Source organism: Perca flavescens, chromosome 15, assembly GCF_004354835.1.
Source record: "Perca flavescens isolate YP-PL-M2 chromosome 15, PFLA_1.0, whole genome shotgun sequence".
Taxonomy (NCBI): Eukaryota; Metazoa; Chordata; class Actinopteri; order Perciformes; family Percidae; genus Perca; species Perca flavescens.
In genome coordinates this window covers 19,287,690-19,315,688 of record NC_041345.1, presented here as the reverse complement: position 1 = coordinate 19,315,688, position 27,999 = coordinate 19,287,690, and the positions used below count along the sequence as shown (strand labels likewise).

Here is a 27,999-nt window from a genome sequence, read left to right as displayed (position 1 = left end):
TCCCTACTTTTATGAGTGCAGGGATTAGTAAGAGCACCAACCTCACAGACAGAGAGACATGAATTCTGAGTGTCCTTTTCCTTTGATCTTCTATATGAATATCTAACAGTTCTCTGTGACAGTGAAAGCAGGAAATGACTTGTGATTATCCAGGGCTTAAGCAGCAGACAGTAGCCCTGCCTTAAAATTAAACTACTTAAAATCTGTTCTTTTGAAATCTTTTGAGTATGAAACGTAGCTCGGCATTGGAAAACAGAGGCTGTGGTCAGCTTTAAAGGGGTGATAGAATGATTATATAGGGTATTTCACACTGTTCCTTATGGTCTCCTAATGGGGTATGTAACATTGGTTGGGGTGAAAATGGCCTGGTTGATATTTTATTGGCCCTTATGCATCCCTGTGTTTTGGCCCTATTTGTAACAAGAGCTTTTCTTCCAAATATGGTATGGTCATGAATATTTAGATGAGCTGCGTACTGATTGGTTGAGTGAAATGCCATACACACACATTAGAGACGTGCGCTGATTGGTTGAGCGAAACTCCATACACACACATTAGAGACACGTGCTGATTGGTTGAGCGAAACCCCAATACACACAAATTAGAGAAGCACCAGAATCTCATATTCCAGACACGGCAATGTTTCATTACCAAATTCACTTCTGAGACTTTTTTATACTAGAAATCAACTATATAAAGCTCAAATATTGGCCGTTGTACAAAAATGGATGGCTAATTGCAAATTTGGTAAGACGTGTCAGACTTTAGGAACTCCACACAGTCTGACGAGAAAGCGCCAGCCTACTGGGCTCCATACCCAGGGCAAAGTCACCCTTTGTGGATACTGCACTACCGGGGCTCTGCGGCCGGCTGCCGGCATAACTATAATATATTTACAGTTTGAATTTCGTCACGGCATGTATATTCCAGGTTCCCCAAGGTCTTACAAAGCTTAGCTAACACTTGTCCGATTTCGGATTGCAATTTAAGGCATTTTTATGAACGTGAGAGGTCTTTTTGAGGAGCAGCTAGCAGCTATGTGTCCCATTCAATAAAATGGGAAACAATTGCGGCTAGCTAGCTACACTTTCGGACATAGATTACACTTTAGACATACATTTTCGTAAAATTGCACATATTTGACCTCTACATAGTGAATTTAATGGTAAAATAGCAGATGCACAATGTATACAATTTCTGAGATCTGCCCGACCTAGATTCAGAAGACTAACTGATCTCAGGTCAGTTGTGTAGTTGTGTATGTAAATGTTGGGGAGTGACAAAGAGAGAGCCAAATGAGGAGGAGCTGCCGAGTTGACGTCAACTGGGCGGCTTGTTGAGATTTGCCCGTTTTCAGAAGCAGTTTCAAATTGTGAGATTTGCAGAGAAAAGAGGTGTCAATGGGATTTAGAGGTTCTATGTATGTCCTAGTTACCCACTAAACTGTCATTATTCAACTATGACAAGGTAAAATCGGTTTTGCATTCTATCACCCCTTTAAGGGGCGGCCCTTTGCTGCATGTCATTCCCCCTCTCTCTCCCCTTTCAAGTCTAAGCTGTCCTGTCGGAAATCTTTAAAAAAAATAAGAGAACTCCTTAACAATTCCTGCATCATAATCTCCATCAATATGTTACAATATGTGGCAAAATACACTGTTTTCTGACTTAATCCTCTTATGCAATCCTTTGAAGCTCAGTGACAAAACATGTAGTGGAATACCACTTCAAGTTTCATCATAATGGAGCATCCTGCTCTTCGACATGTTGTTTCTTGGGATGGCTGTGAATTGAAGTACAGTACAAGTTGTCTATGTTGAGTGGTTGATCTTCAGGAGCGGGTAATCACAGATTCAGAGTCAAGTCATGTGCATTGGAAGCAAGTATCGACTCTGTAGTGTTGTATAAAATGAGTGTGTCTGCTGAATATTTAGTGAGCTCATTTCCAGGGGCATGTTGTGGATGTCAGACTGTGCTGCTGTGGTAAAAATCTTGTATTTGTATTTATCACAAAATAAACTCAAAGTTGTGATTAACTCTACAGTACAATCTCATATTTCGAGAATCCCTTTTGGCTCCAGACAGCGTTATATTTATGTTAATTCACATGCTGATTAAGTGTCTTTGGGGATACACCCAATTGCTTGGTTGCTAACTTGCAAAAAGATGGTGGTGGCATGCAGTTGATTATTTTTGCTCATGTAGTGATAATTATAGTTCCACACAATAGCAGGCATTAAACAGTATCTTGAATCCTCCCACTCCTGGTGCTCTGATCAGCCCACTACTGCACATGTTGTACCCTCCTTTTCCTGTTTGTTAATATGACTAAAACAAAAAGGCCAAAAATGACCAGAGAAGTAAACTTACTGAAAACTGATATGGTAATTTGCATCTTATTTGGCTAATCCATTATTTCTGTGCGTTCTTTTCTTGACTGACAATAAACAAAAGCCATATTTGCTGATACACACTATGCATTCTCTCTCTTGATTACTGTCATACACATTCAAAATCTTTTAAATTGAAGCTCCAAAATCATTAGCAATCTCAGTGATCAGTGGTTATGTAATTTCTGTCTGTGTTATTTAATGGACCAGTGGCTATGCTGCACAGCAGATATGAAATGCTGCTCTAGCATGGCAGCAAGCTGCTGTCAGGTCAGTATATTACAGTGCGTTATTATCCCAGGGTTATTCTTCCTCATTTTCAGGGGAACTAAGCCAAAATCGTTAATTCATGAGTGAGTCCCCACTTACACGAGGAGGAAACCAATACATGCTGGAAGAGTAACTTCTTCTCCAAAGACTTTTTTATAATCTTTTGGCCCACTGTTTTTGTATTTTTCCTTCTTAACCTTCTAAGGTTAGAGGTTAGAGATAAGAGAAGCAACCTATAGGCTCTTCATACAATAGAAAAGTAGTAGATAAACGTGACACTGGGTTATTGCAGTCATGGGGAGACTTAATTCATTTTGGGGCCATCCCCTGTACTGGTTTCCCTTTTACAAACAATCAAGGATGCATATGGAGCCAGGAGCACGACTGCAAATGTATATACAAATATGTAATATCTAAAGGCAACTAAAATATTAGATAAAAAGTCACCAAAGTTAATACAGTTCATATTAAGGGTGAAACGTGAATGTCTGTGCCACATTTCATAGCAATCCATCCATTTCATAGAAATCTCATTTAAAACTACAAATGCCAACCTTCTAGTGATTCTAGAGAAAGATCACCAAAAGCATCAGGATTTATTCTCTGAGCACCATGAATAACCTCAATTACATATACAATACAATTCAATTGCTATCCATTTAATAGTTTTTAAAGTCTGGACCAATGTGGTGGACCGACTGACCAATATTGCCATCTATAGACCCACGTTGCTAAAACAAACTTGTGACTGGTCACAAACTCCAGTATGACAACGTAGCCGCAGTTGGATGAGTTAATGGTTATTTTGTTTTCGATCTTTTTGTCTTTATTTGGAAACTCAACTGCAAGCATCATTGGAGATTAATGGAGCTTTGCTGCTGGTATTGATCATATCAGGGGTGTGAGGAAACTCCACCATGTTGCCAGGTCTTATATATCAATAGTGTTTGTTGAAGAAAAGATACAAACCAGGAAAGCCTATGTTCTGAGAAGATCTTCTCTCAGGAAATTCCTGAAAGGTCAGAAGGTCTCTTCCATCTTCAAGAAGGCCTATTGGAAAAGAAGGTCATGGCTGACAATGGCTTTAATCTTTGCAGTGCATTAGACACACCATCCTCTCCACATACCATTATGAGGAAGACGGAACATTTTATGCAGTCAGCTGAGTTGGTTTCCTGTTGGTAATTATAGGGTGCCACAGGTCCCCTACCCCTGGCTTATTACTCAGCCTTGCATCAGCTCCAGTAGAGACAGCCAGACTGTGACAGGTAAAATATAGCCCACCGGCCATCAGCGAGAGGTGACTTATTAAAAATAATGACTGGGAGTGTGTGATGTGATTGATGAGTCAGGGGTGACAACTGGTAGTTCGTAGCTATATGTGGACACCTTCTGCACACTGACATGACTGACGTGCCGGTAGAGATGGAGAGCTAGAGAGAGAACATTTTAATATTTAAAATGTTCTGCACCTGCAGAAGGAGAAGGATAGCAATACAATTATTATTCAGGGAGTACAAGATGTTCAACCCAAAGTAACTTCTCTTTTATTTGATGTCTTTCTGAGGCAACTGGAGGACCTTGAGGAGTACACACTATAATAAGGAGAGGAATATAGCAGCACTGAGTACTAGGTTTTAATGTACCTTTTCTGTTTGAGACATACTGCCTTGGAAACTTATTGAGCAAACCTTTATTGTCTGCTGTAGAATATTGAAAAGACAGAAGGTTGACCACTTAGGGAATGTTTTTAAACTAGAGGTAATTTTGGGGTTTATAGACATTTAAGACATTTTGGGAAATATGCTCATTTGCTTTCTTTTGCTTCTTAATCCGAATATAAACAGTAAGAGTCATACGTTGGAACTATTTGTTGGTGACTTCACAGCATCCAGAAGTCTTGTGATCATGGTGACGTTGCCAGGTTCGGTACCATTGTGCCACAGAGTACAACAGAGCAAGTGTGTACTTAACCTTGTATCTGGCCACCCGCACAGTACAAAGTACTGAAGAAAGAATGAATTTCCACATGTACCTTCATCTGAAACCACAAATTGTTGTTTTTGCATCTCTGTGAATGTATAGGGTGGATTAAACAAGACACATCACGTACACAAGCTACTGTAGGGAATTTGAAAAACGAGAGGCTTACCTTCCACCTAAGGTGCCCAGTAACCTGAGGGCTTAGCCATGCGTGTTGCAATTTTGATGTGAGGATGTTCCTGTTTTCCCTTATGAGTGACTTCTGCTTCCTTTGCCTGGGGGGACAGGTTTGACTCACCAGTAGCTCTAGGACTGGATTCTGTGTCACTCCTTGTCATGTGATGACCTCCTTCGAACCCAAAGGTGGTTGTATCTTTGACTTGCTCTTCTCTTGATATAGACAGTTCAGGTTTCAATTAATGGCAACAAGGGTGGTTGGCATGGTTTCAAGTAGTTGCAGAGTCAAACAAACAATTTACTACCTCGGGATTATTTTCCAATGTGGTACAACAATAGTTACGTATTGTAACTCCAGATTCTATGAGTATAGGCATAGCCCTCTAAGAGCTGTTGCTATTGGGGTTATCCCTTGCTTATCACTGCAGGGTGGGAGATCGCACAGTCCAGCTGCGACAGTGCGTCCCTGTGCCATATTGCAGCTGTCATGATGTCCCCGCCAGTAATTGTACGAGTCGGTAACCAGGGTCCGCTTGTGTGTTTTAGTGCCACTAGAATGGCCACCAGGCTCTCTTCCTGAATGTGAACCAGGAGACGAGGAGCCAGGGGGACAGGGGGAAAAACGAGACCAGTCTTGCGCCTTCATAGAGAACCACAGTGCCACTGTGCATTCTCTCGTGAGGTGAACAGATCCACTTTCGCCCTCACAACCTGTTCCACAGCAGCTGAACAAGAGTGGGATTTAGTTTCCGTTCGTTGTGAGAGGGACCCCCGCGACATCAGGTCTGCTGCGCGGTTTTAGTAAATCAGGAGTATACGCCATTCTCATTAGGATCAGGGTTCTGTGTGACCCATAGACTGTTAATATTAATGTACAGAGCACGTGTGACGTCACCCATTGGTTTGTGGAAACCTACTATCCGTTGTCGAATTTGCCATTATGGGCACAGCCATCCTGGTTGCGGATGTGACAATTTTAGACGAGGGGGAAGAGTGAGGGAGGAGCCACGTTACGTTACACACTTTCACTGGCAATCGCATCAAAAGCCAATATAGTCCATAGTCCATTAATATTAACAGTCTATGGTGTGACCACAGCAGCAGGCTCCTGGCTATTTCTAATAGCTGGACTGTGTGTACCCGCCGCTGTCATGTTGTCTGTTAATATACAGTAGACACATACCTGACAGACTCAGAGAAAAGTGTTTCAGGTCGATGGAAGTGAACAGTCCATCCATCCATCCATCCATCTTCGTCCGCTTATCCGGTGTCGGGTCGCGGGGGGAGCAGCTCCAGCAGGGGACCCCAAACTTCCCTTTCCCGAGCAACATTAACCAGCTCCGACTGGGGGATCCCGAGGCGTTCCCAGGCCAGGTTGGAGATATAATCCCTCCACCTAGTCCTGGGTCTTCCCCGAGGCCTCCTCCCAGCTGGACGTGCCTGGAACACCTCCCTAGGGAGGCGCCCAGGGGGCATCCTTACCAGATGCCCGAACCACCTCAACTGGCTCCTTTCGACGCAAAGCGAGCAGCGGCGGCTCTCCGAGCTCCTCACGGATGAGTGAGCTTCTCACCCTATCTCTAAGGGAGACGCCAGCCACCCTCCTGAGGAAACCCATTTCAGCCGCTTGTACCCTGGATCTCGTTCTTTCGGTCATGACCCAGCCTTCATGACCATAGGTGAGGGTAGGAACGAAAACTGACCGGTAGATCGAGAGCTTTGCCTTCTGGCTAAGCTCTCTTTTTCGTCCACAACGGTGCGATAGATTGAATGCAATACCGCACCCGCTGCGCCCGATTCTCCGACCAATCTCCCGCTCCATTGTCCCCTCACTCGCGAACACAACCCCAAGATACTTGAACTCCTTCACTTGGGGTAAGGACTCATTCCCTACCTGGAGAAGGCATTCCATCGGTTTCCTGCTGAGAACCATGGCCTCAGATTTAGAGGTGCTGATCCTCATCCCAACCGCTTCACACTCGGTTGCGAACCGATCCAGTGAGTGCTGAAGGTCGCAGGCCGATGATGCCATCAGGACCACATCATCTGCAAAGAGCAGCGATGAGATCCCCAGCCCACCAAACTGCAACCCCTCCCCACCCCGACTACGCCTCGATATCCTGTCCATAAATACTACAAACAGGATTGGTGACAAAGCGCAGCCCTGGCGGAGGCCAACCCTCACCTGAAAAGAGTCCGACTTACTACGAGAACCCGGACACAGCTCTCGCTTTGGTTGTACAGAGATTGGATGGCCCTGAGAAGAGACCCCCTCACCCCATACTCCCGCAGCACCTCCCACAGTATCTCCGGGGGACCCGGTCATACGCCTTCTCCAAATCCACAAAACACATGTAGACCGGTTGGGCATACTCCCAGGCTCCCTCCAGGATCCTTGCGAGAGTGAAGAGCTGGTCCGTTGTTCCACGACCAGGACGGAATCCGCATTGTTCCTCCTCAACCCGAGGTTCGACTATTGGCGAACCCTCCTTTCCAGCACCTTGGAGTAGACTTTACCAGGGAGGCTGAGAAGTGTGATACCCCTATAATTGGCACACACCCTCTGGTCCCCCCTTTAAAAAGGGGAACCACCACCCCAGTCTGCCACTCCTTTGGCACCGTCCCAGACTTCCACGCAATGTTGAAAAGGCGTGTCAACCAGGACAGCCCTTCCACACCCAGAGCCTTGAGCATTTCTGGACGGATCTCATCAATCCCGGGGCTTTGCCACTGTGTAGTTGTTTGACTACATCAGTGACTTCCGCCTGGGAAATCGACGACAATCCCCCATTATCCTCCAGCTCTGCCTCTAACATAGAGGGCGTATTAGTCGGATTCAGGAGTTCTGCAAAGTGCTCCTTCCACCGCCCTATTACCTCCTCAGTTGAGGTCAACAGTGTCCCATCCTTACTGTACACAGCTTGGATGGTTCCCTTCCCCTCCTGAGGTGGCGAACAGTTTTCCAGAAGCACTTTGGTGCCGACCGAAAGTCCTTCTCCATGTCTTCTCCAAACTTCTCCCACACCCGCTGCTTTGCCTCTTTCACGGCAGAGGCTGCAGCCCTTCGGGCCCCGGGCCCTTCGGGTACCCTGCAACTGCCTCCGAGTCCTCCGGGATAACATATCCCGGAAAGACTCCTTCTTCAGTCGGACGGCTTCCTGACCACCGTTGTCCACCACGGTGTTCGTGGGTTACCGCCCCTTGAGGCACCTAAGACCCTAAGACCACAGCTCCTCGCTGCAGCTTCAGCAATGGAAACTTTGAACATTGTCCACTCGGGTTCAATGCCCCCAGCCTCCACAGGGATGCACGAAAAGCTCCGCCGGAGGTGTGAGTTGAAAGTCTGTTGGACAGGGGCCTCCTCCAGACGTTCCCAATTTACCCGCACTACACGTTTGGGCTTACCAGGTCTGTCCAGAGTCTTCCCCACCCTCTGACCCAACTCACCACCAGATGGTGATCGGTTGACAGCTCTGCCCCTCTCTTCACCCGAGTGTCCAAAACATACGGCCTCAGATCAGATGAAACGATTATAAAATCGATCATTGACCTTCGGCCTAGGGTGCTCTGGTACCAGGTACACTTATGAGCATCCCTATGTTCGAACATGGTGTTCGTTATAGACAATCCATGACTAGCACAGAAGTCCAACAACAAACAACCACTCTGGTTTAGATCAGGGAGGCCGTTCCTCCCAATCACGCCTCCAGGTGTCTCCATCATTGCCCACGTGTGCGTTGAAGTCCCCCAGCAGAACAATGGAGTCCCCCACTGGAGCCCCATGCAGGACTCCAGTCAAGGTCTCCAAGAAGGCCGAATACTCCGAACTCCTGTTTGGTGCATATGCACAAACAACAGTCAGAGTTTTCCCCCACAACCCGCAGGCGTGGGAGGCGACCCTCTCGTCCACTGGGGTAAACTCCAACACAGCGGCGCTCAGCCGGGGACTTGTGAGTATCCCCACACCCGCCCGGCGCCTCACACCCTGGGCAACTCCGGAGAAGAAAAGAGTCCAACCCCTATCCAGGAGTATGGTTCCAGAACCAAGAATGTGCGTGAGAGGTAAGCCCCACCAGATCTAACCGGTAGCGCTCCACCTCCCGCACCAGTTCCGGCTCCTTCCCCCACAGAGAGGTGACGTTCCACGTCCCCAGAGCCAGCGTCTGCTGCCCGGGTCTGGTCCGTCGAGGCCCCTGACCTTCACTGCCACCCATGTGGCATCGCACCCGACCCCAACGGTTCCTCCCACAGGTGGTGGGCCCATGGGATGGAGAGGGAGTTGCCACGTAGCTTGTTCGGGCTGTGCCCGGCCGGGCTCCGTGGCAAACCCGGCCACCAGGCGCTCGCCGACGAGCCCACCGTCTGGGCCTGGCTCCAGACGGGGGCCCCGGGCTTCCTCCGGGCAGGGTCACTCCATCTCTGCTTAGCTTTTTCATTGGGGTTTTTGAAGTGAACAGTAATTAGTATAATCGCCAGGCGCACACACTGCGACGCATGTAAGGCAGTCAACATGTGGAACGATTGCTCCAGGATCCACAGGTTGAACAAAGAGAGGTCCAGCTCCGCCAGCTCTGACGTCAGAGCCGTAATCTGAACTTGAGATAGCATGATAGTTTTTACCACACTGGTAAGAACCGGGGGAGGGCTGGCGAATTGAAGCGTATAGCCATTTGTCATTAGCTTCAACATGTTACCCATGATGTGTTCATCATGGGTAACATGCTTTTCCACACAGCACAGCGTTTTGAGAGCGGGAACACGCATGTTTGTGTGTTGCCTGTTTACATGGCAGTGAGTATTGTGCCCTCCCCGCCGCAGTGTGAAGCAATTTGTTTGTTTCTCACAAGCCATGGTAGGCAGAATCGAAAGTGCGGCTGCTGCCCGATATATGCTGGGGATGCACGGCGGGGTCAGCAACCGAAATGTGTATTCAGATCCGAGTACTGAAAACAAGGCCAGCTAAGCAGGGGGACTGAGGACTCTCACCAATCCACGTAATAAACTGAGTAGGCTATCAACACGCACTTTGATTGGGTGTTTGCTCCTGTTCATTCTGACACAGTGTGACAGGGCTTCGCCTGCGTTACTGCATGTGAGCGTGGCAGCAAGCATGTCTGTGTGTGTGTGAGGGGAACGTGTGTCTCAGTGGCTACAAGATGCTCAGAAGGGACAAAAGCGGACTGACTGAGAGTCCTTCGTTTTGTGTGCATCCTTGTCCCAGAAATGCTTGTTACTAACCTAGCTCTGGGGAGTTCACTCCCCGGAATCCTTGCTTTGTATGTGGATCAGGGTGGCACCAAGATCTGGGTCTTGGGTGCAGCTGTCGCTGTGGACCTGCTACACCCTGCTACGCTCTGCGATTTCCTGCAATGTCTGGCTGCGTCCTGCTGCGTCCACTGCATCCACCCATGCTCTGCTGTGCCACGCTACATCCCGTAACGCCCTGCTGTGCCCTGCTATGACATGAACTACTATGACTACCAGCTAAATCAGCTAAATGACATGTAACTACCATTGTAGTCACTGTTCCATTATCTTTATTATGACTATTATTGCCACTGTTCATCACACCCCCAACCGGCACCATCACTACCAAGAGTCTGGGTCTGCCGAGGTTTCTTCCTAAAAGGGAGTTTTTCCTCGCCACTGTCGCAATAGCCACTGCTAATGCTTGCTCTTGAGGGAATTACTAGAATTGTTGGGGCTTTGTAAATTATAAAGTGTGGTCTAGACCTACTCTATCTGTAAAGTGTCTCGAGATAACTCTTGTTATGATTTGATACTATAAATAAAATTGAATTGAATTGAATTGAAACTGTTCTTAAGGAGAAACTGTGTGGCCGTTATGTTTCCAACTCTAAGCTAGAGTGAGACATGCGTTCCCGGCGCCCCGTCACTGCCACGGACGCTGCTTTTTGCGAGTCGGCACAGGGGCTGATTGGACTAGGTGGGTGCCCGCCTAGCAGGGCTTTATGGCCGCGTCGGTTTGATGTTTGGAGGGATACCACCGCAGGGGGGAGGAGGGCCGAGGCGCCGCTCTCCAGGAGGTGTGTTTCCGCCTCCCCTCCACTACCTATAGCCACCAGGGACAATGGGACCGTCCAAGAGCACACATCTGCTATTGGCTGGGAGTTGTCACCTGTGCAGGCAGATGTTCCGCTATGACAAAAAGTGGCCTTTGGAAGCAGGATGGAGGCCAGGCTCTGCCGCAGTGGTGGGACCGCTGGGAACTCTGTTTCCGTATCACTTTGGACCCTGTTGAACGGTGCATAGCAGGACACTGGTGACCTCCGTCTCCCAGGTTCGGAGAATGCTACTCAGCATTCTCACAGGTCGAGAACAAAAACCTAAGCGGTGGGCAGGAAGCCTGTCAGATGTGTCTTCTGGGACGGAGACAGCCGCAGTGGCGGGACTCCGTAATCCTCTTCTGTTTCGAGCTCCAGTTCTCCCAACGGGGAGGAGGGAGAGCCGGTGCTGGCTGGGACCCAAGTCCGCGGACTCTTGCCTGCCAAAGATATCCCCTTCCGGGATGTCTGGGTGTCGCCGCTGGTGGTATCCTTACCTTACCTGACTGTTCGCCCAGCTGCCATCGCCTGCTGCTTCAGTTCTTCCTTTGGGAAGCGGACGGAGAACTGCTGGCAGCCGGCAGGGTGCCAGCCCAGCGAAAGGGGCCGAGACACACCTTGCAGCTCAGGTGGAGAACTGGCGGCAGGATGTAGCCGGTTCGTAAATCGGTACACAGGCGGACACCGCTGTTCTGTGGACGTAAGAGAGGCCCGTGCAGGGCAGAAGGGCGTGAAAAAAATCTTCACGACTGCGCATGCGCAAGGAATAAACCCAATAGCAACAGCTCTTAGAGGGCAAGGCCTATACGAAATAGAACTCAGTATTTAAACTCCACTGCTCTCTTGTCATCTCCCTGCTGTGCGTTATCAGTGGCTAATAACAAGGAATGCACCGATCTAATATCCAGATCAGTATTCAGCGCTGATGTTGATGTAAAGTGGATTGGGTATTGGCTATGACGTGAGAAATCCACAGTAAATACAGTTTCTTTGTGAATGTCATTGTTAGTGCTACAGCAATCCTGGGCCTCATGTTACCTTAGATAAAAATGACCCCAATGAACTCTACACTGATTTGAAATAGGGCACTGGTACTTGGTGTCTGGCAGGTGTGCTGAGTTGATTGGAATTTGGAGTGTATCCCTATTAATAACAAGTCAGACCTGTCCCCCTATGTGACCGTAGTTCTGACCCTCCAATCATTTCCATAACACTGAAAGACATATCATAGCAATAAGCTGTTGTAGAGGTGTTTGTAGACATATTTTCACTCAGACAGCCAGGCTTGATGTTTTGTGATGAGTTTGATGATGCTGGTGAATCAGACAGAAAATAAGACCGGAACAAGAGCGAACAGGACAAGCACCCATACAGAAACAGCATGGTAATCAAACAGGTCCTCCCAGCAAAGTCGAAAGCATCTTTGTCTTGTTATAACCCTCAGTGTAAACTCCATTAAGCTTTAAGACACAATCCATGTTGTAGACAATAACCCCGATCAGAGTTCAGATACAGGAATTTAGTTCACTTTTTTATTGTGTGGTATTTGTCTTTTGATTTTCCATTAGTTTTACTGTTTCCCTCCACTCATGTTTATCTCTCTTGCTCTCTTTGTACTTATTCATGCATATCTTTCAACCTCCCTTTGCCTCCTCTCCAAGAGCATAAATATCCCGCTGGAAGGCTGCAATCCTTTGTGTCCTATCGCAGCTCTGCCTCACTTATGTGCTGTCCTGTAAAATAAAATATTATTGACTGGCATGGTTAACGCACATTAGGGTGCAATGATAAATAGGTTCTACAAAACTCTCAACACATCACATAAATGGCGGAATTTGTTTAATGTGACATGAAATATGTTTGGGATGTGAGGGTGTATAAGTTGCATGAGAAGCTAGCTTGGCACGCAGTTAGTTGAGTGACGTGCATAAAGCCGTAACGATGAGTGAGGCAGTTGGATGTGTGTCTCTGTGTGCGTTTAAACCTCTACTTTCCTGTACTCCGTGCCAACCCTGTCGCTAACGCAGCAGCCCTCTGCATTATTTATCCCCACAGCAGTACAACCACTTCTCGGCAGCGGAGAAAGTGCACACCTTGCAACTCAAAGACCTTTTTCATAAACTTTACTCCTCTCTTCTTCTCTTAGTAAGCCATGAGCATAAAAAGCCTTTCTCTTCCCTTTCTCTGCTAACCCTCAGGCTCCCTTTCTGCTTTTGTTTTTTTTTAATCATAAACGCCTGCAAAATTCTCCCATAATGGATATTGATTCGTCAAACAATAACAACAGATCACAATAGACAGCTCACGCGAAAGCGGTGTAACCTTGAAACTTGGTGGCGCTTCATGAGAACTGATGAAACTGGCTGACTGTTTAACGGTTTAACATTTCAATTTACTTTTCAGTGCTTTTCACTTTATGTCCCGCCTGCCAGCAAAGCAAATGGGATGAGGTATCATCTTATTACCTGCTTATTCTGAAGTTGAAAAATACAAGAGGGATGTGATCAAGCAGAAAATGAATTCGGATGTCAGTGCCTCTTCCTGTAGCTTTGTGGAAAGGAATGTCTCTGTTTTATAATAGTGCATGAACAACACAACTGACAGAAAGTAATAGCAAAGTCAGCATGCAGTACCTCCTCAGGAAGCTACATCTAATCTCAAACAGGCGGTAATATTACAAATACAAAGTACTCATCATCTGGTCCATCAGGAATATACGCTAATAGCCATGTCAATTCTGACTTCTACTCTGTGGGAGGCTCTACATGGTAAACAGGCGAGGTCATGGCATGTTTGCAGCTTCGCACTTCCAAACATTCACACTTGCAGCTGTGAATACTAATGAGACGTGTTGTGTTGGTCAAAAGGCATTTTAATTGGCAGCAGAGCTGCGTCTGCCCTCGCTTGCTGCTCGGCTCTCAGACCTGTGGCTTGGATAGGTGGGAAACTAATGTGATATTGGCTGCAACTGAGTTTGATTCTCTGACATTTTATACAGAAACCTGACTTAATAGTCAATCCTAACTGGATTTAATTGTTTTGTTATTTTTTTATACAAGGCATGAAACTTTCTTTTTTCTCTTTTGGCCATTCGGTGGCAGCAAAACAAACTGTAACACCTGCATTTATAAATGATCACGTCATAGGTTTGTGCCAATGTGTAAGCAGTTGCCTACTGGCACATCCAGCAAACACGGTGCAACATTAGCATTCATGGAGTCGTATTTCTTGCCACCTGATGAATGCAAGTTGACAAGTAGCTACATTTTCATTCTCCTTTTAATTTGGTTTTGGTCTTCATCATTTCATCATCTTCTGAGGAAAATATCTGGTTCTTAAAGGTCCCATGGCATGAAAATTTCACTTTATGAAATTTTAACATTAATATGCGTTCCCCCAGCCGGCCTATTGTCCCCCAGTGGCTAGAAATGGCGATAGGTGTAAACCGAGCCCTGGGTATCCTGTCTGTCTTTGAGAAAATGAAAGCTCAGATGGGCCGATCTTATGATGTCATAAGGAGCAAGGTTACCTCCCCTTTCTCTGCTTTGCCCGCCCAGAGCATTTGGCCCACTCATGAGAGAGAGACTTCATGGTAGTTGGTCAAGGCCACACTCCCCCAGCCCTCTCTTCTCCTCAATAGCTACAGACATGGCACATACTAAGGAAAGCTCATTCTGGGACTGGCTCTAGTGGCTGTAATTCTGCACCAAAAAGAAGTCGGGAAAGAGACTTCAGATACAGTAGATGGCTTGGTAAAAAAAAAAAACAGTAAAGTTACGAGCTGTGAAACCAAAATAGAGCTGAAAGATGCTAAAATGCTCCCCAGCTTAGAGAAGCTGCAGAGTAGGGTGATAATTATTTGTGGGTTTGCCACTACAAGAGAGACCATTGACATTACACATAGTAATTTCAGCAGGAAGCAGAGGTTACACCTTATATTAAAGGAAGTTATATGGACACCAAATGGAAATCTGTTTTGGCTCACTGGCATTGATCTAGAGCCAGTAGCGCAGGTTATCATGGCCTTGTTTGTTACAGGCATTGTTTTACTCTATTGACAGAGATGATAACTGGGACAAACTTACTAACACAGACAGTGACAGTCAATATTATCTATTCACCTTTTCACCACTGCAATGTACTTGTAAAATGAGAATTGATACTGTAAGTCTTTTCACCATTATACATTTTTCAGGCAGAGTAGAGTTTCCTGAGCTATTCTGCATTTCTGGACAGGTCTGAAAACTCATTACCTTCTCCCATCTGACAGCTCTACCTGGGGCGACATATCAGGAGGGAAGTGAAAAGAGAAGGGGGTCAGAGACAGGGTCAGCGGGTGAGGATTTGCAAAATAACAGAACCCCACTGTCAAGGTTGTGTTAGTGTCTTTGTCATCTAGTGGCTAAGGAGGAGTCTTTGTGTCTGGCTGAGGTCTAATGGGATGTTGACCTGGCCCTGGTCCTGTCTGTCAAACATCATCAGTCTTGAGAAAAGGAGTGAAAGGGGAGAGAGCAGCGTCCCCCCGAAAGCAATTTTTTCCTATATAAGCAAGGCAGGGGTGAGAGAGATGTTGACAGTAGACACCTGGGAATCAATGGCTTAGAAAAGAAAAAAGTGTAGGAATATTATGTCCAATCTGTGCTTTTGTCACACACAAAAAGAATAGCAAATGAAGTTCATCTGAGACATCATGAGAAAATGTTTTCATTTATGGGCCTATGTGAAGAAGAAGAAAAAAACAGCCACATATTGTACCTGCAAACGAGGAGTGATGGTGTCGTGAATATTTATCCGTTGTCCCCCTCACTATGCTCTGGCAGCTCCCAGTGCGCCATTTATTTTGTGCAGTTGCATATCTGTCGGGAGCACCTCTGTTTTGCAGAGGTGAATGAACTTGTAATGTGGTACTTCATATTCTTCCGATCAGCACCGCCTCTGTGGCAGTATGGCATTAGATAGTCGATCAATCATGTCAGTAAACCATCCATGAGAAGGCCAGTGTCAATAAAGGAGGAGGAGCATGAAATGAAAAATCCATCTTAAAATACTCCTGCACTGAAGAAAACAACTATTGGCAGTGCACTTTCCCTTCCATTGTCTTGTCTTTTGCAGCAATATATAACATCCGTGGTAAATCATTTTTGTCTGTTTCAGTCCCTCAGAATTGAAGAAATGTGAGAAAATGCTCCAATTTAACCAATCCTGAACAATCAAGGGAGAACATGTGGTGCACGTTTGTCTACATAAAAGACAAACAGCTGGTTTGAACAAGTCGACCTTTGTCCTAAAATCATGTGGGATGGAAGGGGAAATATTCCCATGTTTACACCAGGTGAGCGTTCATTGGTTACCAGGGTTGGGTAGTAAGGAAATACAAGTAACTTATGTATTCATGTATTTAAAATACTGTATTCCGTTACAGTTATAGTTTAAATTGGTGGTATTCTGAATACACTCACTGTATTTAAAAATACATTAGTTAAAGGTACAATATGTAACATTTCTGCATTACAATGTCTAAAAACGACCATACCTATGTTATATATTTTATGAGTTGTGTTCTTACACTATCCCAAATGTTTCCACCAAATTTCAAACTTTTATTTTCAGACACGGGTCGTTTCCTTTAGTAGCCTGTCAGTGGCGTCATATAACCTTTCACCCTCTAGTTACTCGTAACTTCCGTCAGAACACTGGCACCCAGATGATACATTCAGGAGTAATTGTAAATCATACAATGTCACAGAAAGAAATACTCACCACACAGCATCCTTTTGTGATTAATTACATACCACTTTTTAACACAGTAATACAACAGAACCCTTATTTATTGATACATTTCAATATCGATCCAGCTTAATGTTATGACAATGTGCTGGTTGACAAGTAGCTAACGTTAATGCTAATGCTTGATGGGTAACATTATGAGGTTACAACATTGTTCAACGCGCTCATAAAGTTATTTTTAGTATGATTGTTTTGACCACGGTTAACAGCACTGGGCTAACCCACAAATAAGTTCACTAGTAACGTTAACTTTAGCTGTATAGCTATACGATTAATCTAATGCTAATTTAGCCAGCTAGCACACCCCGGTCTGTCTGCCTCACTCCCCAGGCGAGACTCAGGCAGGATGACAGCAGACAACAGCCCCGTGACATAGGCTATAGCTAGCTAGTTACCATTAGCCCCTAGTCAGCTAGCGGCCACCCACTTTCATTACAGCAATCCACACGACCAGCACTTAGCTCCAGTTCCTGGTGCTTATGACGCTAACGGCAGTTTAATGAAGTGTCGAGAAACAGATCAGACCCAGCACCCGTGTCACAACAGCGGCCATCCATAACGTTAGCTATGTCTCCATTAGGGCGATCGGTGTCCGTGCCGAAAATCTCCTCCCTGCCGAATTTCTCCCCCCTTCGCATTTTGATGTAACTAAACGTAATGTGAATAACCTTGAATGGGTAAACTCGTCCGTGAACAGATGCATTCTAATCAGCAATGGTGTTTAACACTAAAAACTACCATAATTCCATGCAATTTCCCAACGTCATCAAAAGTGTTTACCATCCATTGTTTTGGTTGAGAGACCCCTAGCGGCAGAAAGTTACATATTGTATGTAGTGATTATTTTATTACTTCAACCAAAGAGACTATGTTTTTGGTTCAGTTTTTTTTTGCAGCGCTATTATCGAAAAACTACTAGCTACTGAGTATAGCCTGGGCCAAGGAAGTACCCGTTACATTTCAGGGCAAATCAAAATCACGGAGAGGATACACAAATTATTTTTCACTTTTGGCATGGCCTTAGCGGAGGTCTGCACTCTCTAAGTGGATTTTATTTGCTCTAAAATTCAGTTTTTTTTAAAGTGCAACAATTTGTGCATGTGCAGTGCACCTGACACACAACAATGAAAGAAAAGATGCACAGCCAGGACACTGTCAGGAATATGGTTTTGGCATGGAAATATAAGACCCAGACAAATGAGCTCAGGCAATTTTTAAGTATTCCAAAAAAAAAAGAAGTATTTAGAATATGTTACTTAATTTGAGTTATCTAATAGAATACATTGCAAATTACATTATAGGGTGAGTATACAGTAATTTGTAGTGGAATATGTTTTAAAAGTAACCTTCCCAACAGTGTTGGTCAAAAGTATGGTTGTATGATTGTAGAGTCGTTATTGTGAGAGTATAGCTGGATATATAACTATATCCATTGAATTGCATTTTAATTAATTATTCTTGAATAACAGACCATGGCTGACATGACATGGCTGGCATTTATATTTCTTTTCTATTTAATGGACTTCTGCTGCATTATTCTTTCTTTATTATCAAGTCATTCTGGGAAATGGAGGAAAGCCACTGACTGCATCTGGATGCTATGTGGATAATGACATGTAATCACATGCCTTTGCATTCCAACTTATATTAAGTTCTGCGTAAATTGTGATCTTATTTCAATATGCAAACTAGGCGGGTGGAGCTGGTTGACCTTTTTAAAAACATTGAAGCAATGTGCAAGTCAAGGGGCCCATGATAGATGGAGATGGCCAATGAATTACTTTTCGGTAGCCTTGCCAACTTGGCTAACGTTACTTATGCTGTAAGCAGCTTGGAGAAACAATGCTGCTGTATGGGCTCTCCTTTTTCTTTCTTTGCAGAAGAGCTCGTCTGCAGCTTTTTGTTGGACAGCTTCGGATAGCAGGATGAGGCTGAGTTAGGGGACCTGCCAACTTGTTGGCACATTTCTTTTTAGATCCAATCCAATCATAGTCCAATTGCAACACTTTCTGCATACATCACATTTGCATATTTGCATCAACACGTACTTTTCCTCATTCAGATAAATGATTCTGATACTGACTGCATGTTAATACCGGGTCAAAGTCTAAGTTAAGTATAGTACAGTAAATTACAACACTGCTTCACAACCATTGTAAAAAACATATGTCCTCTACCAGTGAACACTATGAGACAGTGATCATACTGTACAGTCAGGACATACAGTATGTCATAGACTGGAATCTGTAAGTCATATGAGTACACCGCAACGATGTTTAAATTTAAATTTTGCTTACGGGTCCTGAGGGCATCTGTGCTCTTGGTCTATTAAATTCTTCCCATAAGTCACTTCCTCTCAATCAGACATTGCTGTGATTGAAATGGATGGTTGTCATGGTGATCACTATTCATGAGTGGAGACCTCACAACTACAGTCATATATACATGTTTGTTAATACTTCTCAGATAAGCTGCAGGCTGTTATTTTAACTCAATGTATTATTCATAAATGTCTCACAACCATTTGGTGGCTCTTGGTGATGTGCTGGTGGTCCAGAGAGACACTAGTGAATGAAGAAATCATTTACCACATACCATATCTCTAATAGGAGGGTGTCATTGTCTTATTTACACACACACACACACACACACACACACACACATGGAGGAGGAGTTTCTGTTATATTTGCTGAAGCCCTGTTGAAGTAGGGGCTGGTAATGGCAAGGTGCTTTTAAGCGATTACATGTGAAATTGTCATTTTTTTGAATAGCTGCTTGCTTCTGTGGGCTACAGTTGCTTGGCTTTACTCATAAGAGCTGGGCGCAATTTAAAAAAACTGAAGGCTCCTTCAAAAAGAAAGGTAGATAATGTGAGAATGAAAGAGAGTGCTTCTCTGGCAGACTATAACACATGTAGCCTTGTGATCACACATAAGTTACTTCAACCCTTTGACTTCAAATTATGCAAATTAGCATCTCTACTTTTTTGAGTCATAACTCATTAAAACACAGAATGCACAGACATCATACACATACTACAGCAATGAGTGTAACTTACACTTACTAGTGATATAAGCACTCACTGTCCACTGTGGGTGAATGTCCATAAATCTGCTTAGAAATTGTAAAAAAAATATTTTGCCATAGGTTTTCTTAGTCATGAAATGTGGACATTTTACATTATTTGTACATCCATGGTTACACTGCATGACAACATGCCACTTTTAGTTTACCCCAAGCCCAATCACCCAAAGCATGATGGATGCTTTGGGTGATTGACAAAAACTCAAATCATATCGATCTCAAAAGGAAATAAGAAAAACAAAAACAAGAAGGGTGACAAAATCTATTCAAATGTGCTTTTTTTGTTTTAAAATTTGTTTTAGTAAACTTGTTGACATCACTAAGGCCTTGCAACCTTGTAACACTTACACTCTCATCTATCTATCTATTTATATACAGACATTTGTGATATTCTATACTGTATATTCACATTCAAAATAATGGCCTTTTTAAGTAGCCTGAAAAAATATATCAGTATATGGCATGCCTAGCTTAGACTTGCAGTGAAAATTTCATAAGCTTATAAATCCAGGGAGTGCAAATGGAGTGAAAACTGCCAAGCTAAAAGGGATAAATACAAAAAGAGGAACCAGATGGATAATGTTTGGCTGTTGGAGTGTTATTTAGATTGGAAGTGTCACATAAAACTCTTTAAACCTCATAATGCGAAAACACATATTGTAGCTTATCATCATGCAAGTGAATTTGATTCTAAATTGAGCTTGGCTAAGGGTAGTAAATTGGCTCCATCAATGTATAATTTAGCAAGTGTATCTTCTGCCATGTTATCTTTGCAGTGTGCCTGTGTATAAGGGTTACAGAGTCATCACATCAGTTCTCTCTCTCTCTCTCTCTCTCTCTCTCTCTCTCTCTCTCTCTCTCTCTCTCTCTCTCTGCGTTTCCTCTCAGGTGTTCACCAGGTATGGGAAGTGCTACATGTTTAACGCTGCAGAGGAGGGGAAGACGCTCCGCACCACCATGAAGGGAGGGACGGGAAACGGTCTGGAGATCATGTTGGACATCCAGCAGGATGAGTACCTGCCAGTGTGGGGGGACACAGGTAGGCATGACCACCTTGCTCACCTGACCTGCTTACTTGGAACAGATCAGAGTTAAAACATTAACTTCACATTACATGTCATTTAGCTGACGCTTTTTATCCAAAGCAACTTACAATTGCTATATATCAGAGGTCGCACGCCCGTGGAGCAACTAGGGTTTAAGTGTCTTGCTCAGGGACACAGTGGGAATCAAACACAGGTCTCCCACACCAAAGTGTCATATCCACTGCGCCATCAACACCTCACATGTCCCTACCTTTTTCCTTAACTCAAAAATGAACCAGTCTAAAGGCTCCTCATCTTTGCTCGTCTCTTTTTTGCTTATCTTATGCTGCCTTCAAATGCAACTCATGAGGTCATATTTTCAACATTTGGTTTAAGTCAGGTTAGAAACAAGACCAGGGTAAGCAGCAAAAGTGAATACAACTTCTAGAACATTTCTGCTCATAAAGTCAAGAATACCACATCTCTTGCTCCCTATCTACTTGAATTATTTCTCTAGATTATGTAATCCCTCTACCACTAATTTGTTGTTACATTGAGTGACTTTTACCTGTGCACTTAATGTTGGTGGATTGCATCCGGTATGTTGAGTGGACCCAAACAGAGCTGGGAGACTTTAGAGTTATCGACATATGAGTCATTCCTTCCTCTTGTTGAACATTTGCTTACCTCCAGGCTAGCATGTTTGTACTCAAGCCTTCTTTTGTCATTCCCACAAAAACTGTGTTGTTATAAATGAGATTTGAGAACTCAAGAATTCTGAGAATAAAGTCAGAATTCTGAGAATAAAGTCAGAATTCTGAGATTAAAGTCAGAATTCTGAGATTAAAGTCAGAATTTTGAGATTAAAGTCAGAATTCTGAGAATAAAGTCAGAATTCTGAGATTAAAGTCAGAATTCTGAGAATAAAGTCAGAATTCTGAGATTAAAGTCAGAATTCTGAGATTAAAGTCAGAATTCTGAGAATAAAGTCAGAATTCTGAGAATAAAGTCAGAATTCTGAGATTAAAGTCAGAATTCTGAGAATAAAGTCAGAACTCAAGAATTCTGAGAATAAAGTCAGAATTCTGAGAATAAAGTCAGAATTCTGAGATTAAAGTCAGAATTCTGAGAATAAAGTCAGAATTCTGAGATTAACGTCAGAATTCTGAGATTAAAGTCAGAATTCTGAGAATAAAGTCAGAACTCAAATATTTTTTTCACCAGTGGCCCTAATCCTCTTCCGTAGATTATAGACCTCATAGTCCTAAACGTGAATAAAGTATCTTAATCTTCCCAGTTGTGTCCCACACTGAGCCTTTGGGCCATCATTATTTATTATAGCCATAATTAACACTGAGATTATTTAATGTCCCCCAGATGAAATCACTCCACGGAAAGATATGAACACAGATACTCCTATTAAATTCTAAATCAAACCGAAAATGAACTTGTCCACCTGGGTATCCTGTTTCCATTCTTGACAATCGGAGCTGGAGCTGAAAAATAGTGCAGTAGCAGTGTCTACTGCAGAGTCATTTGCCTCGCATTTGTTGATAATCTTTACATTAACCCCCATACTGATGTGTGTGAATTAGAGCTCTTGTTAGTGGCTCAGATTGAGTGATATAGGGATGCTTGCTGCCTTAGTAATTCCACAGTGAAGCTCATTGAATGGCCGGCTCACGTCTGAACCAGTGGAAGGGCAGGCGGGGGAGTTCCCAGTGCAGCTAGCCAAGCTACGAGCAGCCCAGCAGATGGACCGTATTTACTCTAGGCTCAACTTTAAGAAGATCCATCATCAAAAAGTCAGCATCCTGTCAATCCTCCTCATGTTCTTCTATGGACAGGAAGTCCCTCAGCCCCCTGTCCTGAACTCTTCTTGGTTTTATTTCTGTTTGAACAGACTGTACTCCGACCACCACCCTGACAGCATACAGAGCTCCCTCAACCAGCAGGCTGCAGTTTCCAGTGCCCTTGTTTATCCCTGTGTGGTTTAATTAGCCCAGATGAGCTGAGTCAGCCTCAGCAGGGAGCGCAGTGTCTCCTCAACTGAACTAGGTCCCTAAGCTGTGCAGACATAATGGGCACACACTACATTGGGACTCCTCACCTATCACCTTCCACAAATGATCCTTTTTCAATCCAATCCCCACACCCTATCCCCTCCTGTGGCTTTTCTTATTGTCCATCATCCAGAGGCCAGAAGTCGGTCACTTGGGTTCTATTACCACACTGCTCTGTCCAGGGAGCTACAGGGCAGCCATCATACTCCTTGTCACTTCATCATGATGGACAAACATGAAAAAAAAAGATGTCTCATGTGGTGAAGACTGATATAAGTTTAAGTGGTGGGAGAAAACAGATGGCCTGTTGCCTGGATACCTAGTTTTCTCCTCACTGTGTTGCTGACTGAACCACTCAGTGATAAGAATAATAAATTAATTGGATGTGTCTGTCTGCTATTTCCATCCATATACTGTGGCTGTCTAGAAAGAAGGCTTTCTCAAGTAGACCTTAAATAATTACACAAATCAATCTGAGTGATTAGGACTCTAAATCAAACTATTGTTTGCCCACAAGTTGTATTTCATTTTTTAGCTTCGGTTTTATCATTATATGGATGACAATTGAGATTGGTTGGAGATTTTGGGGGGGGTGGGGAGGTCTGTTTACACACTCAGCACCCACCACATGTTTTCCTTATGCAGCGGAATTACAAAATGTTTGCACTGTAGAGAACAACTCTTCAAACACATCACAGCCTGTGAAACTGTGATGACATTCAACTTCCATTCTTCTTATGTCAGAGACTAACATTTTTTTAAAATCATACACATCACAGTTTATTTTAGATCAAATCGGTGCTCATGTACAGAAAATCTGACATTTCAGAGTTTCTAAGCAACCAGGGCACCCACTATGTCTATTTTTATAGCATTGATGAAGTGATGGAGAATGTGAGAGATATGCAAAGAATTGTTGATTTATTGAATTCTGTTTAATCTTCTGTCTTAGATGAGAAATTAGAAAGAGGCATGCTACATCAAGTTCTATAATGTCTCCCCTTTGCTCAGTTTGCTTTGTATTTTATAACCAATCTGTCAGTCTCCCTCTTTTTCCTGTTTTCTGTCAATGTGCCATCCATAATCTTAGATCTTGGCTCCCATTTGGTGTGGCAAACAGGAAAGTAAGGCCCGACAAGCATTTGAGTGCAGTGCTAAAATCTTGCCGTGCCTCCGCACTCTTGTGTCTGCAGTTATTAAATCAAAGCATTGGTGAAAAGCACTCTGAGAAGCGTCTTTGGTCAGTGTGATGTTTGTGTCTGTGCAATCTCCTGTGTGTGTGTGTGTGTGTGTGTGTGTGTGTGTGTGTGTGTGTGTGTGTGTGTGTGTGTGTGTGTGTGTGTGTGTGTGTGTGTGTTTTGCTTCTTGGAAACTTCAAGCTGTCCTTTTAGTGCACCAGACAGTAGCTATGTTTACATCCACACAAGAATTAAAAATGCCTTGTGGAAACAGTCAAATTTGATAAAATTACATATCAGCATAACGTTTGTATGTTTGATCTCATTGGATTTTCTCTTAATCGGTAAACGGCTTATGCGATAAACACTGATGGAAATGTTATTTCCCGAATAAATAATGAATTGTGATTACGTTTTAGGTAATTTTATGGTTGCTACCCGCCATAAAACAAAGAAGAAGAAGTTTTAGTTTATTTCGTCCACGTATTTCCGCTTTCTTTGCAGACATAGCAGGTGTCAACAAAGACAGATATAAGTGGACGAACGAGGAGACGAGACTTTTTAAATTGAAATTACGAGCAAAATATACAGGGTGGATATTTCATATTATATTCAATGGATAACAATTAACTGTACAACTAACCCAAATAATAAACTCAGGAAACTGCAGGACGTTTTTATAAAACAAGCGATTTTGATTCATTCTGAGCAGGTTATTTCCTGTAAATATCAGAATTCAAGATTCAAAAATCTTTATTCTCTATTACATAATGATAGAAAGTTGTCTTCGGTTAGGGGGTCACAGACTACATAAAAAACATAAACCCATCCAAGACAAGATACAATATTGCATCAGAGAGGAGTTTTTAGGAACTTTTGATATAATGATCTGTCGGTATTATGCATTTTTTGAATTTATAACAATCATACAACAGGCATCTTTTTTTGGTAATTTATTAGCTCTAATTCTATTAGCTCTTTTTACTTATTGTCAGACAAAAAAAGACATTTGAATCCTAGTGGGAATTTCACCCATGGCTTTATTTCTTTTAAATATCCAGTGTCTCATGTGTCCTGACCAAAACAGACCCCAAAAAACCTACTGACATGCATAAATTAATTTTCAAAGAAGGAAGCCCTATCCATAATAGATCTGAGAACAGTCAGAAATGGACTCAAGGATTTTTAGACCAAATCCGAAATGTGGTTGACCCAAACAGATAGACACAGCATGATACGACATGAAATAATGAGCAGCGATGGTGGAAACTAGTAGCAGTGCATGTCTTAAAGGGTCAGTGTGCACCAAATTAAGTGCTTGTTGGATTGTAGAACAGTGCCTGAAACCTCCTACAGAACACCGACACCTTCCTTATGTCAGAAATGTGGGTGCTGTGTCCTACTTTTTCTGTAACCATCAATTGACAATCAACATTTGAGCTTCTCTCTCAAGCTTTCTTTAATATCCCTATATGTAAATCATTATTGTGTCTCTCTCCCCTCTCGATAAGAGCCAGCTTTCCACTCCGCCTTTGATTGTGGCCGTGCAGAACGGCTATTAACATTTTTGCCTTCCAATATGGGCGAAAGACAAATTGTACAAACTAGTTTAAATCACTCGTTAAAAATCACCATGGAATCTCCTGTGACCTGTGCTGTACCTCAGTTGTTTGGTCTTTTGATGCCTATTCTTGTTCCTGTGTTATGTCATGTTGTTCAGAGTATAAATAACATGACCATGACATTTAAAAAAAACATTTTAAAGGTTTATTTTCAGATCATCGTTGTGGATGTCTCATCTTGAATGTCACCTGAATTGATGGAAGCAAAAAGCTTTTTTAAATTCATCAAATATTGACACTGAGAAAATACTCATGTTAAGTCTGTTCTCAGTATTTCATTATATTACATCAAGTCCAATATATATACTATATCCATCCAATATATTATCATGGATGTTTGTGTTACAGTAGGCACTTAGTTTGACAAATGTTCAACACACAACAGCTGAATAATATATATCTTAAAAGATATTTTTGTGTTACAATCACCATATTAGTGATGCTAATTGTTTACCAAGAGCAACAAAGCCATATTTAGCAACAATGTAACTACAGAAAATGGCATCTTATTAGATGTCTGCCTATACACGAACATGTTTAGTTAAATAACAAAGTTATTTTTTTTATTATTATTATCAACACATAACTTGAAAAGATAATTAGACCTACAATTAATATATGTTCCTAAGCATATGCAGTCACAGCCTGATAGCTTATTCCACTTTGCTATAGAACTCGTTTGTTGTACAAATACCATTAAAACATACTAAAGAGTCACACTGGGTGACATATTTCTTTATCACAATGAACAGCCAGTGTAGTTAGTGCCTATATTTTCATGTTGCACAGATGTCACTGTGCAGGCCACTCAGGGATGCAATTGTTTACACTGTTTACTGTCCGTTTGTAATGAAGGCATTTGTCACCCAGTGTTTCTGATTGTTTTTGGACAATAGTGGCTAATTATGTAAAATGCTATCGCTGCTAGTGGAGCATTAGTCCAACAACTATTATAAAGACATATAGTTTAATATCATGTGTTTTCCTTTTACATGCCACATTAACAATAACTAAAATATGGGAAAACTCTACTCAAATGATCAGATGAAGTCATACAATGACAAATGAGACAGTTTTGGTCGGGACCCTTGGTTGTAATTAAGAAAATATTTAATGATGTTTCATACAATATATTCTGGACCAGAGATACTCAACTTGCTTTGGGGGCCACTTGTGCAAAATAACAGGAGGCCAGGGAATTAAAGAATAATATGTATCAGATAAAATGAATAAACATTAAAAGGCCCATAACTCATCTTTCTTTATTTTCAGGTCAGGTGTATGGAGGGGCGTTTCTAGGAATGAAGGACATTCGGGGCTTAGCCTGGAGCTCTGTCAGGGGATCCGGGGGATCCTCCCCTGGCACTTTGACTTGATAAACAAGCTCTATTTTGATGGCGTTTTTTATGCACTCTGGCAAGCTATTTGCATTCAATTCCATAAATAAATGGCCAGTTTAATCATTAAATCTGATTAAAACCAATTTTGTCTAGTTTATGTTTGTTTGAACTACTTGACGGGTTTAGTCTGCGTTTCTGGCCTGTCCGTTTTAAGGCGGTGTGAGAGTCCCGTATTGTAAACATCCCTGCCTTTATCGCTGCAAAAAAAGAAGGGTAAAAAACAAAACATCCAACACCAAACTGCTCAGGAGTTTCTGTAACAGCGGCTGTTTCCTGAAACAAGCTCCAGCACAAAGTATAGTCCCTCTGTCTCTTCTTTTACTCCGTCAAATGAAGCTGCCTTCAAGTGTGGTAGGAATTGTCAAGATCATAAAAACGCTCTGACGGAAATAGGACGTCACACAAATGGTCCATTTAGGTGACACTCCCACACTGCTGCACAACCCTACGAAAAATCCCAGAGCACCTGAGGCTATGTAAATGCAGCCTTCTACTGGTTTATGGCCTGAATTTAGCTTGAAAACTGGTAATCAAACCAGAAGAGTGGAGGCTGTTACATATGTTTATTGTTATATGTTCAATACTCACATACAGTATGGGCGAATTGTTCAGGCGTCCACATACTTTTGCCCATATACAGTATTCTGCCTTGGAAAAATGTTGTGCTGCATTTGCCTTTTCCTTTGTGTACATTAAATGATGCCAATTCAATTAAACTGTGTCCTAAATACACAGGAATCTAATAGCAAGTTTTTATTGTTTTTCCATGTGAAAAACACACCACATTTAACAACATGTAACAGCACTAAACAAACACTATACAGCAATCTGGGCAACACAAATTCACAATTAAAACACACCTAAATAATCAATAAAATAGGAAGAAAAAAGAAAAATAACAATAATATGGGGGTGTTGGCTGAGATCGAATTTAGGCTTGATAATAATATTAATTATG

General features: G+C 43.0%; 1 protein-coding gene across 2 annotated transcripts in view; it reads left to right on the top strand.

Moving 5' to 3' along the window:
* asic2 (acid-sensing (proton-gated) ion channel 2) overlaps positions 1-27,999 on the top strand; it is a 386,638-nt gene that overhangs the window by 336,403 nt on the left and 22,236 nt on the right. For both annotated transcript variants that reach the window (XM_028599294.1, XM_028599293.1), the window contains one exon: positions 20,642-20,792. In XM_028599294.1, coding sequence (XP_028455095.1) covers positions 20,642-20,792 — 151 coding nt within the window. The remainder of the gene's footprint in view (positions 1-20,641; positions 20,793-27,999) is intronic.